This window comes from Mixophyes fleayi, chromosome 3 (assembly GCF_038048845.1).
Source record: "Mixophyes fleayi isolate aMixFle1 chromosome 3, aMixFle1.hap1, whole genome shotgun sequence".
NCBI lineage: Eukaryota > Metazoa > Chordata > Amphibia > Anura > Limnodynastidae > Mixophyes > Mixophyes fleayi.
This window is the reverse complement of record NC_134404.1, coordinates 344,472,273-344,487,301: the sequence shown is the minus strand read 5'-3', so window position 1 is coordinate 344,487,301 and position 15,029 is coordinate 344,472,273. Positions and strand designations below refer to the sequence as shown.

General features: G+C 40.6%; 1 protein-coding gene across 2 annotated transcripts in view; it reads right to left on the bottom strand.

Annotated features, from left to right (window-relative positions):
• Positions 1-4,516: 4,516 nt before the first annotated feature.
• ZFAND3 (zinc finger AN1-type containing 3) overlaps positions 4,517-15,029 on the bottom strand; it is a 132,956-nt gene continuing 122,443 nt past the window's right edge. For both annotated transcript variants that reach the window (XM_075204451.1, XM_075204450.1), the window contains one exon: positions 4,517-6,890. In XM_075204451.1, coding sequence (XP_075060552.1) covers positions 6,736-6,890 — 155 coding nt within the window. In that variant the 3' untranslated portion in view covers positions 4,517-6,735. The remainder of the gene's footprint in view (positions 6,891-15,029) is intronic.

Sequence of the window (15,029 nt, the reverse complement as noted above, 5' to 3'; positions counted from 1 at the left end):
TTTCATAAAGGATACATATTTTTGTCTTTGTTGACCAGTGAAGTTTATATAAGTTTAGAGGAATTTTGGAATAAATCTTTTTTTTATTTGCTGATCGCATAAATCAGGGAAAAATAGAAGAAAAACACTTTTCCATGGGGGAGATTTAATTAAACGAGATGATTCTCTAGAACAGTCCGCGGGGACACATGGGTGCGATGTACGACAAGAACTCCTCCATTTTTCCTCTCGACGTGTAAAGGTGCAGAGAATTTTTTTTTCTAAAATTCTTTGCGCTATTAGGTGTCAATTTACACAGCTGACATTATGGAGATGTCTGACAGCAAATCGCGCAGAATTAAATCTGACCCTGATTTTACCCAGTTACTTTTGTGCAATTAGTGCAACACCAGCAACTGAGCACAAAATATCATCAATATTATTTGCACACTGCTTAAATGGCATGTTGGGTTTAAAAATGTATATGAGATAGATAGATAGAGAGATAGACAGATAGATAGAGAGATAGAGAGATAGATAGATAGATAGATAGACAGATAGATAGACAGATAGACAGATAGATAGAGAGATAGACAGATAGATAGAGATAGATACCGACAGATAGATAGACAGATAGACAGATAGATAGACAGATAGATAGATAGACAGATAGATAGATAGATAGATAGATAGATAGATAGGAAGAGGATGAACTGCACTTTCTAGAACAGCTCTCTCTACTCATTCAAGAAATCACTCAGGAGTTGCTCCCTCCATAATCCATAATCTGGTTTGTTAAAAGCCTCTAAGGTCCATTAAAGGTTTAAATTTACTCAGCTTATCATATAGTTTGAAGGAACAGCACAGAAGTAGCTCCATATTAATTTTATTTACTTTTCCTTTTTCGTTATTAACCACATATATTGGCATTAATATATAACTCCACCCCAAAGAGCATATTCCACAATCCTAAACATGCGTGTCGGAGGTACCGTGGAGGTCAGACATGCACACGGTTAGTGGTCAATACACTACGTGTATGAAAAAAGACCGGTTAGACAGGAGCAAGGACATCGTGTGACATCAGGGACTGTCCTATCTCCTGCAAACCAAATACCCAGCAAAGTAAAGATCGCATTTCTCCCTCCCAATTAGATTTATGGGATGCTGGACAGAGCAGCATAGATAATAAGTGTATGCTCTCTCAATGCACCATTCAGTCTCAACTTTAAATCTGGACCTGAACATGCTGTAAAAAATTAACAATCAAAGATGAGTGTGTCTGTTATATGCTTTGTTCTCAGGGTAAGCAGAACACCACTCACTATTTGAGGGTCTTCAGATTGGAAGTTAAATTATTGCAATCTATATAGAAAGCAATTTATCCACTGTGAAGTGTTGATCAATGTCTCTTCCTTAGTCAGTGGCTATAGAAGTATTTTCAGGGAAATGTTCTTGGGTGCAATGACCCTAAGTTTGCTTTTTGTTTCAATCAGTGGTGTCGGCAAAATGGAGAAGTTAAAACTTAAAACAATCTCTAAAGATGAATTAAGCTCATTATTCAGCTGTGAGGCTGCTCAGGACAGGGTGCCGAGGTTTAAATACACATTTGTCTGAATGAGATTTCAGTATAGTGCTCTGTACCTTTAGGATGTAAGCTCTTGGAGCAGGGCCCTCTTCACTCCTGTGTCTATACCTATTCTCCTGCTCCATCTGCACTAGCTAAGCTTGAAGAATTTAGATTCTTGGTATTACTCGTTTATTGTTCTGTACGGCTTCTCCCTGTATGGTCTACGGTTTGTACGGTGCTGCGGAAATCTTGTGGCACCTTAAAAATAAAGAATAATAATAATAATACTCTATAGCTTGATTCAGGCTTCAAGCAAGATGAATTCAGGACTGGGGAGGAAGTGGTGGATGCAATGAACATGGAGCCCGGTACCATTCACCTGATTTATGGGTCCATCCTACAACCACAGATTTGCTGGCTTGGTTGGAGGGTGACCCAGGTCTGGCTGGTCCTATCCAGGGACCAGTCACCATATAGTGTTCTCCTGCTTACAGAAGGCATCACTGCCCTGACTGGCTCAGCTCCCTGTTAGCCTACAGCAGGATTCCTAGACTGACAGAATGCAGTGAGGGCTGGGGGCTGTTCCAAACCTCCTCCCAATGATCTTACTGGCTCCCCTCCTTTTCCCCTTACAGTCCCTTCCCGTTTCTCCTCCCCCTCCAGTCTTCAGCACATGGGACCTAGGTGCACCAGGCAGACGGCTGTCTCCCGCAGCAATCTCTGCAAATCAGGTACGTGTAGTGGGCATTAATGAAATGTGAAGTAATGGGCAAAATCTTGGCATCCCTTGACACACTTTTTATCAAATAATTTACAATTTCCTATAAACATAAGTTTACAGTATTTGGTTTCCACAATTCATTATTAATACTACAGAAACTTTGATTTTGATTGTAACACTGTTTATCATTTTAAACCAGAAAAGAAAAAAAATACATTGGCAAAAAGAGTCTTAGGTCAAAATATCTGCAATCAATCACTTTGATTTAGATCTGGACTCATAGCTGGCCACTTTACAACAGTCCATCATCTTGACTTGAACCAAGATCTGACACTGGGTTCAACATTGCGCTCCCAAATGGCCGGGTGATTACCAGATTTTATGATGCCATGCACACGTTCAAGGCACCCAGTGCCAGACGCAACACTACCCCTAAACATCACTAAACATCTTCCATGTTTGACCATAGGGAATATACTCTGTTCTTTATAAGCTTAATTTAATTTCTGCAAACATAAGGATGAGCTTTACCAAAAAGATCTAATTTGGTCTCATCTGTCCACAGGACATTCTCCTAGAAGGAACTTGGCTTGTTCAGGTGTTTTGGCCAGTCAGGCTCTTACGTCTCAGCAGTGGTCCTTCTTCCACATAACCTTCTTTCATTGAGTTGGTGACGGATGGTACGAATTGCAACTGTCCTACCTTGTGCTTTATGGTCAGCTTGAATCTGTTGATCGAGGCGCTTTCTCCACCATTCTAGCAATCCTGCGCTGCAATCTCCAATCAATTTTCTCTTGTGGCCACGTCACGGGAGGTTGGCAACAGTGCCATGGGCGTCAGGTTTCCTAATAACATTACATATGATGGAAACTGGAACATCAATATCACTTGAGATTGATTCGTAGCCTTGAGATTGTCCTTGCTAGGCTGCCATAAGATGTCGGACCTCCTCAGACAATGATCTGGCTCTATTTTTATTGTCCATGCTGATTGCAGTTAACATTGACACACACCAGGAGAAAGAGACACTCTCTCTTAGAGCTTGTTTAAGGAGTTATTTTTATATTGCAGGCACCTGATACATAAGGAATTCCAGTTCCAAAATGATGTAGACTCACCTTCTTGAAATATAATTATTTTTAACTACTTCTAAAAAGGTGACAAATTCATTCTTATGTGTTATTCCACTGCAAACCAAAGAAATACATATGTGGATACCAAAATATTTGTATAATTTCCACAATTTTCTGGAAGAAATGATGCATTATTAGAAAAAAATCTGCAAGGGTACCAGTATTTTTGGCCACAACTGAGTATGTGTATTAATATTAATGTAATGTGTGGCTATTACTATAATATAGCGGGGCTATTAATGTAACGTGGGAGCTAATGCAGGCTATTGATGTAATGAGGTGGGTACTAATGTAATGTAGAGGCGGCTAATTAGGTTCTAAAGTTGGGGTTATTAATGTAATGTGGCTTCTGGTGTGGTCTGTGTATGTAATATAATGGCTATTAATTTAATGTATCAGCAGGTGGGGGCTATTAATTTAATAATAAGGGGGCTATTTTTTTTTTTTTAAGAGTGGGATCTATTAATGCTGTATCTGTATTAAATGTGGAGGCTATTAATTTACTGACGTTGGAAAGACCCATTTATTAATATTATGTTGAGGCTGGATGAGAAGGGAGGCCTAGAGTGTTCTGCTTTCCAGGAGGTGAATACTACTGTAACTCTTTCGCAAACAAGGCCAAAAGATTCCAGGACTCGGTCTGGCAGCAACAGCGCTTAAGACTCCATCAGCAGCAAGTAGTCAAAGCTATAAGAACAGATTAGAGAGAGCAGCTCAGTCTGCCACCTGCCCTGATTCTGGTGGGGGCAGTCCCAATATTTCGGAAGTGTTCCGTCAGCCAAGACAGTCACTCTGCTTAGCTGCTACCCACATAGAAGAGCAGAGGTGGGAGCTGCTGTGCAGACCAGGGTCCAGACAGTACACCAGGTAGGAACCTCGAGTGTTGGGGGCTTGGGTCACATGTGACAAGGGGAGAATGGTGTGGGACTATATATGACAAGGGGAGAATGGTGTGGGACTATATATGACACCATTCTTACTTTCTCACATATGAGGAGTACAAATAAAAAAAATATTAGAATAATCACTTCTGAAATAGTTTCTTACTCTTGAAAAATCTCCAAAATACAATAAAAAACCGACTTTGACCATACACATTTCATAGAGAAAAGATAAGAGGACTGGAGTCAAACTTGAATCTCATCCGTTTAATTTTTTCTTTCAGCAGGAAGGGGAGAAAAGAATAAAGTTACAATATTTTTTTTATATTTATACAATGTTAAACTAAAACAGTTCTAGGCTACGTGTGTTAAGTAAATCTAGAACACAAAAATGGTTAAATAAGATTTTCTTTAAGATACAAGAAATTAAACTTTTCCTTACATTTAACAAACTTCACAGAACAGATATTGCAAAGGAACAACCCAGTGAATTATCAATTGTATTGCAAACTGTCCATAATTCCCTACAAAATGTTCGTGGTAGTGTTTGCTTCAGCCACCTTTCAACTAATCTTGTGCCCAGAATCATGGGAAGAGGTCTTTATCTTCATTTTTAGGAGGAATGGGGTTTGTGTGTTGGGAGTTGCAAAAAGTAATCAGGATATTAAAAGGGAAATGTATTGTATTCTACTGCATCACGTGGTATATGTGGTACATAGTGGTCTTTGTGGCAATTGCAAGATGAACAATCACAGAAGACCCATGGATCTTCTTTCACTGTTGAGAGAAGTTCGGTTCCTGAAAGAAACAAGAGGCTAGAAATCCTGTTTATCACAAAACAGTGGTGGCAGAAGTGGGATTACACGCGTTTTGCTATGTGCTACAGAGGTATGTATAGTTGGTCACAGAAGAGGTCATTTTAATTTATGAATTATAAAATTGGACATTTCCTGCTCATTCTTCTGCTACTGCTATCCCAACGGTTTCTTAAAACTCCAATTTTTCTCAAAGTCTAATGATAATTTAGGCTTCTCAATCAACTGAAATTCCCTTGAGTGCATAAGTGCCAACAGACCTGAAAGACGAAGTACATTGTGTACAAAGAAAACATGCTAAAAAGTCATTAACTATTACTATCAAGGTGGCTTTAACACAAAGAAAAAGAAAACTGAATTTCAAAGTGCTGTCAGTCATGAGGAACTCTATGTGAAACAGTCTTAGATCTGAGAGAGCTCACCTGAGCTTTTAAGACAAAAGCGAGTGACTTTAAACATGGGTACTCTGTAGTCCTTGAAAGTTCTAGACCTTGTGTAGGGTTCTGTAGAAAGCATCGTCAGCAATTAAACGCTCCTCCCCAGACACAGAATGTTTATAGTTCTTTAGCTCAGAACTCCATCAACTGGGATTACTCTGATTTTCTATCCATTTCTCATTTACTACACCCAGGAACACGGTGCCTGAGCGCCTTACCGCACTCCCCTTAGGCTGCATAGAATCAAGGCCATCAAGCCCTTTTGCTTTACAACTTAACACTTTGGGAGGTGAAGATTTCAAAATCATTTTCAAGAGGGGAGAATTTGTGGTTGTTCCTCAACATGTAACTGAGTTCCGTTTGCTACAAAATATGTCCTCTCCCCCCAGTATATGTATAGTACAGAAAGTGAGTCTGTAGGCTCCAGCCTGGCTACTGTGCTGTCAATAGACCTTATTTGACCACAAAGATCATCACTTGGCAAATTGCAAACAAAAGCCAATCAGATTAAGGCTGGTGGGGTCGGCTGTTGTAGTCAGTTAGTAGCGCTCATACTATATTGTTACATTAATCAATTACAGGTGCAGGGTGAGGCAAAGATCAGTATCCCACAAAGTGTTTATGTCTCCGATAGGAAGTCCAGTAAGATGACGTAAGTATTCCGATAGTTAAAAACCTGATAACCTAACTGGGAGGGTGTCCTGCCCAGTGTAATCCCTGACGTCATTAATATAACACTCAGCACACGATACGGACAGGCGTGACCATCGGACCCTTCACTAGTAATGTCATGTGACAGTGGACGACCAGCATAAACCCAACTTTTATTTATAATTTGTGGTTATAGGCTACACCAAACAATGAGTGCAGAGGATGGTCCAACTATAAAACAGTTTGGAGAATGGCATAACATTTTTTTTTTTTAATCAGTGTAACGGAAAAATGAACAGAGTTAATTATAAAGTTTAAATAAGTTCCTGGATCTTTCTTAATGGCCAACAGCCACTGCATGGCCAATAGTCATCCGTTACCAACCTCATTCATTTAAAGTACCTGCACGGTTGTCAAAAACAAAAGAAGAAACCTGATTGGCTGTAGTCTGTGACTTGCTCAGTAGTGAGAGCCTGCTTGACTTTGTCCTAAATAAGGCTAACATTAGTGAACTAAGAGAAACAGCATTTGGTTGAAGATTATGGCACTCAGGAACAGCCCTCGCCAATGCGTTGGCAGGACCTGCCCACTTTCCGGTCTAGCTTCACCATTTTCATAATGGCCTCTTCGCGGCCGCGGCCCATGTGGTCAAACGTGCAGTCATGCTGTTCCGGGAGACGATGTAACATACAGAACACGTAACCTGAAAGGAAGAAAAGAACAGCGACGTTACGTAGGCGTAAGACCTCTTTACTAGGTGGCCGAGAAACATTGTAGATTCTGGATAGAGGCTACATATACTGTTTAAAGCCCAAGGCTACAGCCCATCTCAGTGTAAACAAGGGACAGCTATAGGAACAACATTGCAGACGCCAGCCACAAATAGTCGACATTTTAGCTGGTTACTGTCATCTTCTTTAGATGTTGTGAAAGTGGTTCCTTCATATACGTGAGGTAGAATAATTATAGAGTTCAGGGAATGTGAAGCAGAACCCAAAGTTTTATGGAAAATGCAGCTTTAAATACCCCCATGATGCTTATTGTTCAGAGACCTTAGAGCAGTGATGAACAACAGGTGGCCCTCCGAACCTTCACCTGCGGCCCTCCGAGCCGTCACCTGCGGCCCTCAGAGCCGTCACCTGCGGCCCTCAGAGCCGTCACCTGCGGCCCTCAGAGCCGTCACCTGCGGCCCTCAGAGCCGTCACCTGTGGTCCCCAGTTCCTTCCTACTTTATTGTCCGATATCTCTGTTATAGCGTGTAACACGTGTGTATAACACCTGCTCATATGTTATTACAGTTTGCGGTCTTTAATTTTCATTAAATGTATTGTTTTATCTTATTACAGAAAATAAGGGTAATGTGCGGCCCTTATGGTTGTGGCCCCTGCAGCGTATCGGGTTATGCAATCACTATCCTACAGGTTCTATCAACAGCGGAGGAGATGATGACATCCATGTTTCTGTATAAAGTATATTGCTGCCTGACGGAAGGAATGGAAGATTCACGTCTGACTGTATTCTGTACATAATAAAGTAATAAGTGGCTCAACGAGAAGTAGGCCAGCACCTCAAATGACTGCACTTTATTGGGATTTTGGCTTTGTACCTGATAATTGGTTGGTCACTAATACATGATAGGTGTACGGATAAGTACATGGCTGTAGTCTGTTACTCTAGGTATTTATACATTTACAGATAGATTTGATAAGTGAATTTTAAAGAATTGAAAGTCAAGATGTTACCACAACTGTACCCTAACTAATAAGAAGTAACTAGAACAAACTGATCTAGGTTTTAGATTCTGGAAAAAAGCAAAATAAAACATAATAATACAAGAACCACGTCTAACAAATAGGACAGATCTAAAATGTAATCATTGTCCGCGCCTAACATTGGAATTGAGAAACACAGATATCACCTATACTGAAGTCCTACAATCAGAAGAGAAACTCAAACTGCGTTGAGGGCCCTAGGTGGAGGTGAGACATTACCATCCAATCAGGTGCTGCTTTTGCTCCATCCAATCACACTGAATGTGTCTACAAGCCTCCAAACGCCTGCAGGATTACTGCTCTGGGGGCTCCATAGGTGACAACGAGGTCACAGCATTCCTTCTACTGTGTGAGAGGGGTTATACCAAGAGGGAGGTGGACATCTCATTTATAAAGATTATTCATATAGGTACAAGGAAGGAATAGGACACAAAGAAACAGGAAAAACATTATTAGAAGCTTAACTGACAGCTCAATGCTCAGCTGTTAAGACAATAGTATATTTGTATATTTCATGCTTACTAGGTTGTTTCCAAGAAGAAGATCCTGCCCTGTGTCTATGATATAAATATTGTGTGGATAACAGTGGAACTTGTGGAACGTATCTCTTTGTAAACATGTAACATACAAAAGCTCTGTGTGTATCTGGAAGCACTACCCTGTCCCAGTGTTATCTATGCTGCAGCTCTTAGAATAAAGAGTAAATTGTTACTTAGAATAAGTTGAACAGGCTGAAGCAATAAGAGAATCAGTATAAACTCTGCAAGGTTGAGAGATCCTGTCCTAACAGTATCACATTGTAGTGCAGATAACAAGAGGATACATTGTGCGGTATCAACAGGGAACTGTAAATAGACAGACAATAGTGACTAATACAGAGACAAGGAGCCGGCCACCAACCACACTGCGCTTTCATCTGCACAATCCTAATACTCCGCTGTCTCCATGTACAAATTAATCAGCTTTTCCATATAACGAGGAGTCACTTATGTCAGCATCACTTTCTCTTATTTATATTTTCTGAGAAATTCTAAAATAAATAAAGCTAGAAAATACCAGAAAGAAAATACCAGAAACTGATGATTTCTTATAATAAAGTTATAGGTAAAACAACAGTGTAATAACATTACTGTGCGACGCCATAGGAACCAAATGCTTGGTTGAGGGTTTAAAGCTTTTGGGACAGAAATAAAATCAGAGGCGCAACAGCACATAGGACAAGGACAATATTGTACTGATATAAATATACCTCAGTTAATGAATACAAATACACACACATATATATATATATATATATATCTATCTATAATATAAATGTCTAATGGCGTGCCTGTGTGTGGAAAAAATAAATCCAAGCTGCAGCGCCACTTGCTGGGCAGAGTTATACACTGACCTACTAAATTCTTAGTGTGTGTGTGTGGAAAAAAAAAATCAGAAAGGGCTGAAATTTGGTATACTAAGATGTTTTTAATTTGTTAATTTAATTTGTTGATTGTTAAAAGTGTTTATAAAGATTTAAAAAAAAAAATATATATATTTCTTGAAGGAGAAGTGACAGTGGGGAGTGGTTGGTGGTTGCCGGGGGTGACAGTGGGGAGTGGTTGGTGGTTGCCGGGGGTGACAGTGGGGAGTGGTTGGTGGTTGAGGCCTTGGCTATGGCCCAAATGCATGACAAGAACCTTTTTTAACACCTTAAGTAGCATGACTTGACTAGAATGCATGAGTATCATGCACGGGTTAACATATATATATATATATACACACACACACACATATATATATACAGTACAAACACATCCAATATGGCTCACGGGTCTATTCTCTTTTAAATCTTTATTTTATTTTTTTATTATATCCAAATGTTTACTTCATTACATTACCAGGGGTTCAGGGTCTCTCTCAAGTAGAAACACTAAAACTTGCATTCCTAGGTGCAGGTTCAGTGAGCTGTAGGAACCTTACGCTGTGTTACATTTACAGCATTTATAGTGCAGAAAACATCGCTGATATTTCTTTGCTCTCCAACGAGGTCTGAGCAAAAATCAGCAAAGATTCTTACCTGAAACCTCCGGCAGGAACAGACCGTGCTGGATCCCTACGCGGATAATTCAATCTCCCCATAATGTTTAATCCTGACATTTTACTCTTATGTGAATACAACCTAACTATACATGGCAGATGAATGTACCTTTAGTGTCACACAGCAGGAAGCCAACACAATTTTCAATTATTCATAAATACCCTTCATTGTAAAGCCACTAAACCTTACATAAAAGTTTGTTTACATAAAAGATCCACTAATAATGTTGAAAATCATAAATGCAAATGATTCTGGAGCTCATGGGATGTGCAGATATCGGAGATAACAGCAGATACTGTGCAGCTATCTGTGTACAAGTGAGACGTGTTCACACGAATCCCAGCGCCTGCGCACAGCCTGCGGCTAGGAACCATATTACACGGTAACAATGTAACCACGTGCACACCAGAGCACACTTCCCTGGCCACATACTAGACCTATAGATTTCATTTGCAGATGCCACGGATTCAAGGCCAGGAAATACTTTGTTACATTTGTGTTGGGATTCCTGTGCCGCGCCGTAGCGGCGGTAATCAGCACAACTATGTTCTCACTAATTAATCTTTACTTTCTCTCTCTCTTCTCCCTGAACAGAAAAATGAAGTTTAATCTCCCTAAAGTAAAAGACTTGGTGGAGGCTGTGCTACGACCACTAGAGATGTACTATTATTAACAAAGAATGAAATATACTTTCTGCCACTTTCAAGAGTGAAAATAAGAAGCGTTACTTAGACATTTAGCAGGTTTGTCCAGGGCCATCTTAACAACATTATGGGCCCTCGGGCAAAGCAGTGCACCGGGGCCCCGATATATAGATATAGATATATAGATATATAGAGATAGATAGATGTACTTGCTCAGTGACCCTTGTAGGTTTTTTTCTTTTGCAGGATTATTTATTCTCATTAAGAGCTGTGCCTACGGGGCCCCCTTGCCCTTGGGGCCCCCGGGCAGCTGCCCATCGTGCCTAATGGAAAAGATGGCCCTGGGTTTGTCCTCACACTAACAGTAATGCTCCACACACACAGAATGAAGTGAGATCTGCTTTGACGGGCTGACAGGTGAATGCGATTCTGAAATCCATATAATAATTAATATATCTATTGCCTTAGGCAGAGAGTTGCTGTGCCTGTCAGTGTGACATGGGGGGTGTAATACAGAATAATGCTGGAAACATATCAATCCAATTACAACGATGGAGAAAGCACAGACCGGATGATGAAGTTCTATCACAGAGTAGCATCAGTCACTGAGCTGTCCCTCTATAACAGTCTCCAGTCTCTACAGAGACGCTCTGAACATCCGGCCACTGAATCCTATGACGTTGTTCAGTGTTGTGTGTGTCAAGCCAGGGTCATAAGGAAATCCTCCTAAACTTAGTAAAGCCAGGTCAGTGATCTACTACACAGTATGACACATTACCCATGTGCGACAGTGACGTAGAGCAAGAGCGGAGCGTCGTTAGCCTCCGGTCACACACACACACACACACACACACACACACACACACACACGCACACCAATAAAAGCATTGGAAATTAAAAAATAAGGTGAAAATAAACCATAATTATAATTGTATATTTTTCCTTTAAGTAAGCCTGAGATATTAAGTTTACACCTCAGCAGAGGCTTCTGGGAAACCGCAAGATCTCATGTGACCTCTAAAGCACAGACTCTGGATCCAGCCAGCACCTGACCTAGGTACATATCGAAGCAAATCCCTTATGAACATCAATAAATGCAGAAATCAATGAGAAAGACTGGTCAGTGGCTCAGCGCAAGGTCTGTAAAACAGTGGCACATAGAGCTGCCTGAGAGGTTCAATACCAGTATTGGCTCATTGGGACCTTGCTAAAGATACCTCGTCTCTCTGAGCCCAGATGGTAGAAGCAATGTCTGGCAAGGAAGAAGTCTATGCAAAAATAAAAAACTGCATAAAGTACATATTTATATACGCAGCGCACACATATCACAGCGATCACCAGAGCTGTTCTTTGTAAAAGTAAATTATTCTAATATCAGTATTCTTGTGAAATGCTATTTATATTTCTCAAGGGCTTAGGCCCAAGGTGCTATACCACGAACCAACCTGCAGATGGCGGCGTGCCAATCCCAGCGGCCTGAGCCGAAGACATGGTCGTGAAAACCCACGTGCAGCGAATAAACTGAAATATAGTATATTCCCTGTGGTTGGGATTATAGATTGCAAGCTCCACTGGGGCATGAAGTGAATGATTAAATAATTTCTGTAGAGCACTGCACAATATGTAGATGTTATGTAAATAAAGGTTAAGAAATAATAAAACCGTATGCAACAGAGTTCAGGGTGTTAATGGCACTTTGTACAGTGCAGTGTTTCCCAGACACCCTAACAGTGCAGGTTTTCTAGATCTCCTTACTGGAGCACAGGTGATACAATGTAACACATCCACAGGTAGTACTAATTATTTCACTCCTCACCTGGAAAACCTGCACTATTAGGGGTCCCTGAGTATTGGGTTTTGGAAACAGTGGTCCCACCCTATGAGAACATATGAGCCACGCTCCGTCTTAGCCGTGTGGGCATACGTATTGTGGCAATGTTTACAGGGCTATAGTACCTGCAGTTCTTTCTTCTGCTATGTTGGAGAATCGTTAGTGTTTGCCTTAATATTTTGGTACAGGACATCCTGGCCTGGAGGCTTCCTGGTGATCCTGTCCTAACACCGTCAGTCCACCTACTAATGCTCATTTACACCACAGACTTACAGCAGCTGTTTGGATGAACTTCTCCATATTCTACTACGTATCCTCAGCTATCTTCAGACCATCAGCTGGATTTTACCTTCTGTTACAGTCTTTACATTATCTAGATGTGTTTATTTTGCATTCTTTCTGACCTCAGTGCATGGATTTTCATAGACGAAAGTTGTTTGATCATTTGGTCTCCAGGATTACTGTGATATACACAGATGACCTGTGAAGTTACATTACTAGAATACAATACTTGCACAGAATACAAACTGCAACTCTGCATGTGTGGAAGAAGTTCCTCTTTGTACAGATTCATTTTGTTCCCGTTTATCAATATAGTGCAGGCTATAGAGACTGACAGAGCTATGTAGATAGCAGCTATGGATGAAAAGCATTAACCAGCTTTGCAGGTTTCACTGTCCAATCTCAGACTTGCTTTTCTACAAGAATCAGAATGAATTTCCCTACACGGGGTAATGATACACAGGGAGTACACTATAAGTCTCTTCTGCCTTGTCAGGATGTGTGTTAGTGTTATTCATATGAAAACTGAGAGGTGTACAGTACAGTGTAGGAGATAAGGAGGGGTTTACAGTATAGTGTATACTGAAGGAGCTAAGGAGAGGTGTTATAGTACAGTATATAGTGTAGGAGATAAGGAGGGGTGTACAGTATAGTGTATACTGTAGGAGCTAAGGAGGTGTTATAGTACAGTATATATTGTAGGAGATAAGGAGGGGTGTACAGTATAGTGTATACTGTAGGAGCTAAGGAGGTGTTATAGTACAGTATATAGTGTAGGAGATAAGGAGGGGTGTACAGTATAGTGTATACTGTAGGAGCTGAGAGGTATATAGTACAGTATATAGTGTAGGAGATAAGGAGGGGTGTACAGTACAGTGTATACTGTAGGAGCTAAGGAGAGGTATATAGTACAGTGTATAGTGTAGGAGATAAGGAGGGGTGTACAGTACAGTGTATACTTTAGGAGATTACAAGGTGGATGAGGTGTGTTGTAGTCCATACAGCTGGGCACATTATCAGAACATGTAGACGGTACAGTGCAATTTTCAGTTCAGTCACATAGAGCTTGTGCCAGGCTGGGAGCTATATTAGATAGACACAAACTGATCTTCTCAGCACTGATCTTGCAAACAAACTACCTTTTAACTCTGCAGGTTTCATTTTCTGTTGCAGTTTCAATTTAGGCAACTTCTTAAGTGTGTGGCCAGTGGGTGGCTCTTTTCAATCTAAAGTCACCTTCTAGCTCGGGAATAAAAAATATCATTTTGTATCCGAGACCACATTGGAAGAAGGAAAATAGCTGCAGAAAAACCTGATTGAAACCAGCAATAACAGGAGGCTCAGAAGGCGATTAATAAACTACATCAGGGTACATGTGTATTATTACTTATTGCCTGATGCATGGATGGAAAATAAACCTCTTCTGCTCTGGTTAAGATGAAGAATCAGTTGATGTACTGAGGCAGCGGAGAAGACAGTGCACCAACATTGTCCATAGCAATGTACAACCTTGTACGGAACAATAAGACACGAGGCCTCTGTCATTCTTAAGAGCTTGTAATCTTACAGATCCAGACCAGGCCAAGATAGATCTCAGCTGTGAAGCTTTGGTTAGTTCCCCCTCAGCTTGTAAATAGTTTGGAAAATGGGTTAATTCCTATAAAGGATTAATGTAACATTGGCTTTAAAATGCAAATCACAAAAGTAAAACTATAAATTATGACCGTATCATCTGCCAGACAGTTTGTCCCTCATCAGGTCCTGGCCTCTCAGTCAAAACGCTCCTCTGATCCAGACAAGGCCAGTTGTTGATGACCCCCCCCCCCCCATGGGCGAATGAAGAAAACATCTCCCAAAAAATGACAAAAATAATCTCCCTTGTTTAATCAACGTTGCACACACACACACATAAAAAAATAAAAATATATATATATATATATTATAAACAAAACATTAAAATCTTTATTTAGAATTCATTCCCCCTCCCCATACAATAAATGTACTGGGATGTTATGTCTACTGTGTATAAAGTACATTGTTACACTTACTCCTGATTGCAGACACATGTTCTAGCTGTATACCCAGCCGTCATGGAGCTTGGCACGCCCTCACTGTACACTGACTACATGCAAACGCCCCTTTACGCCCATGAAATCGTAGGCTGTAGTAAGGGTCTTTTTTATGCTTGAATTAGATGAACTGGACGTTGCTGCATTGCCCGGTGTACCCTCCG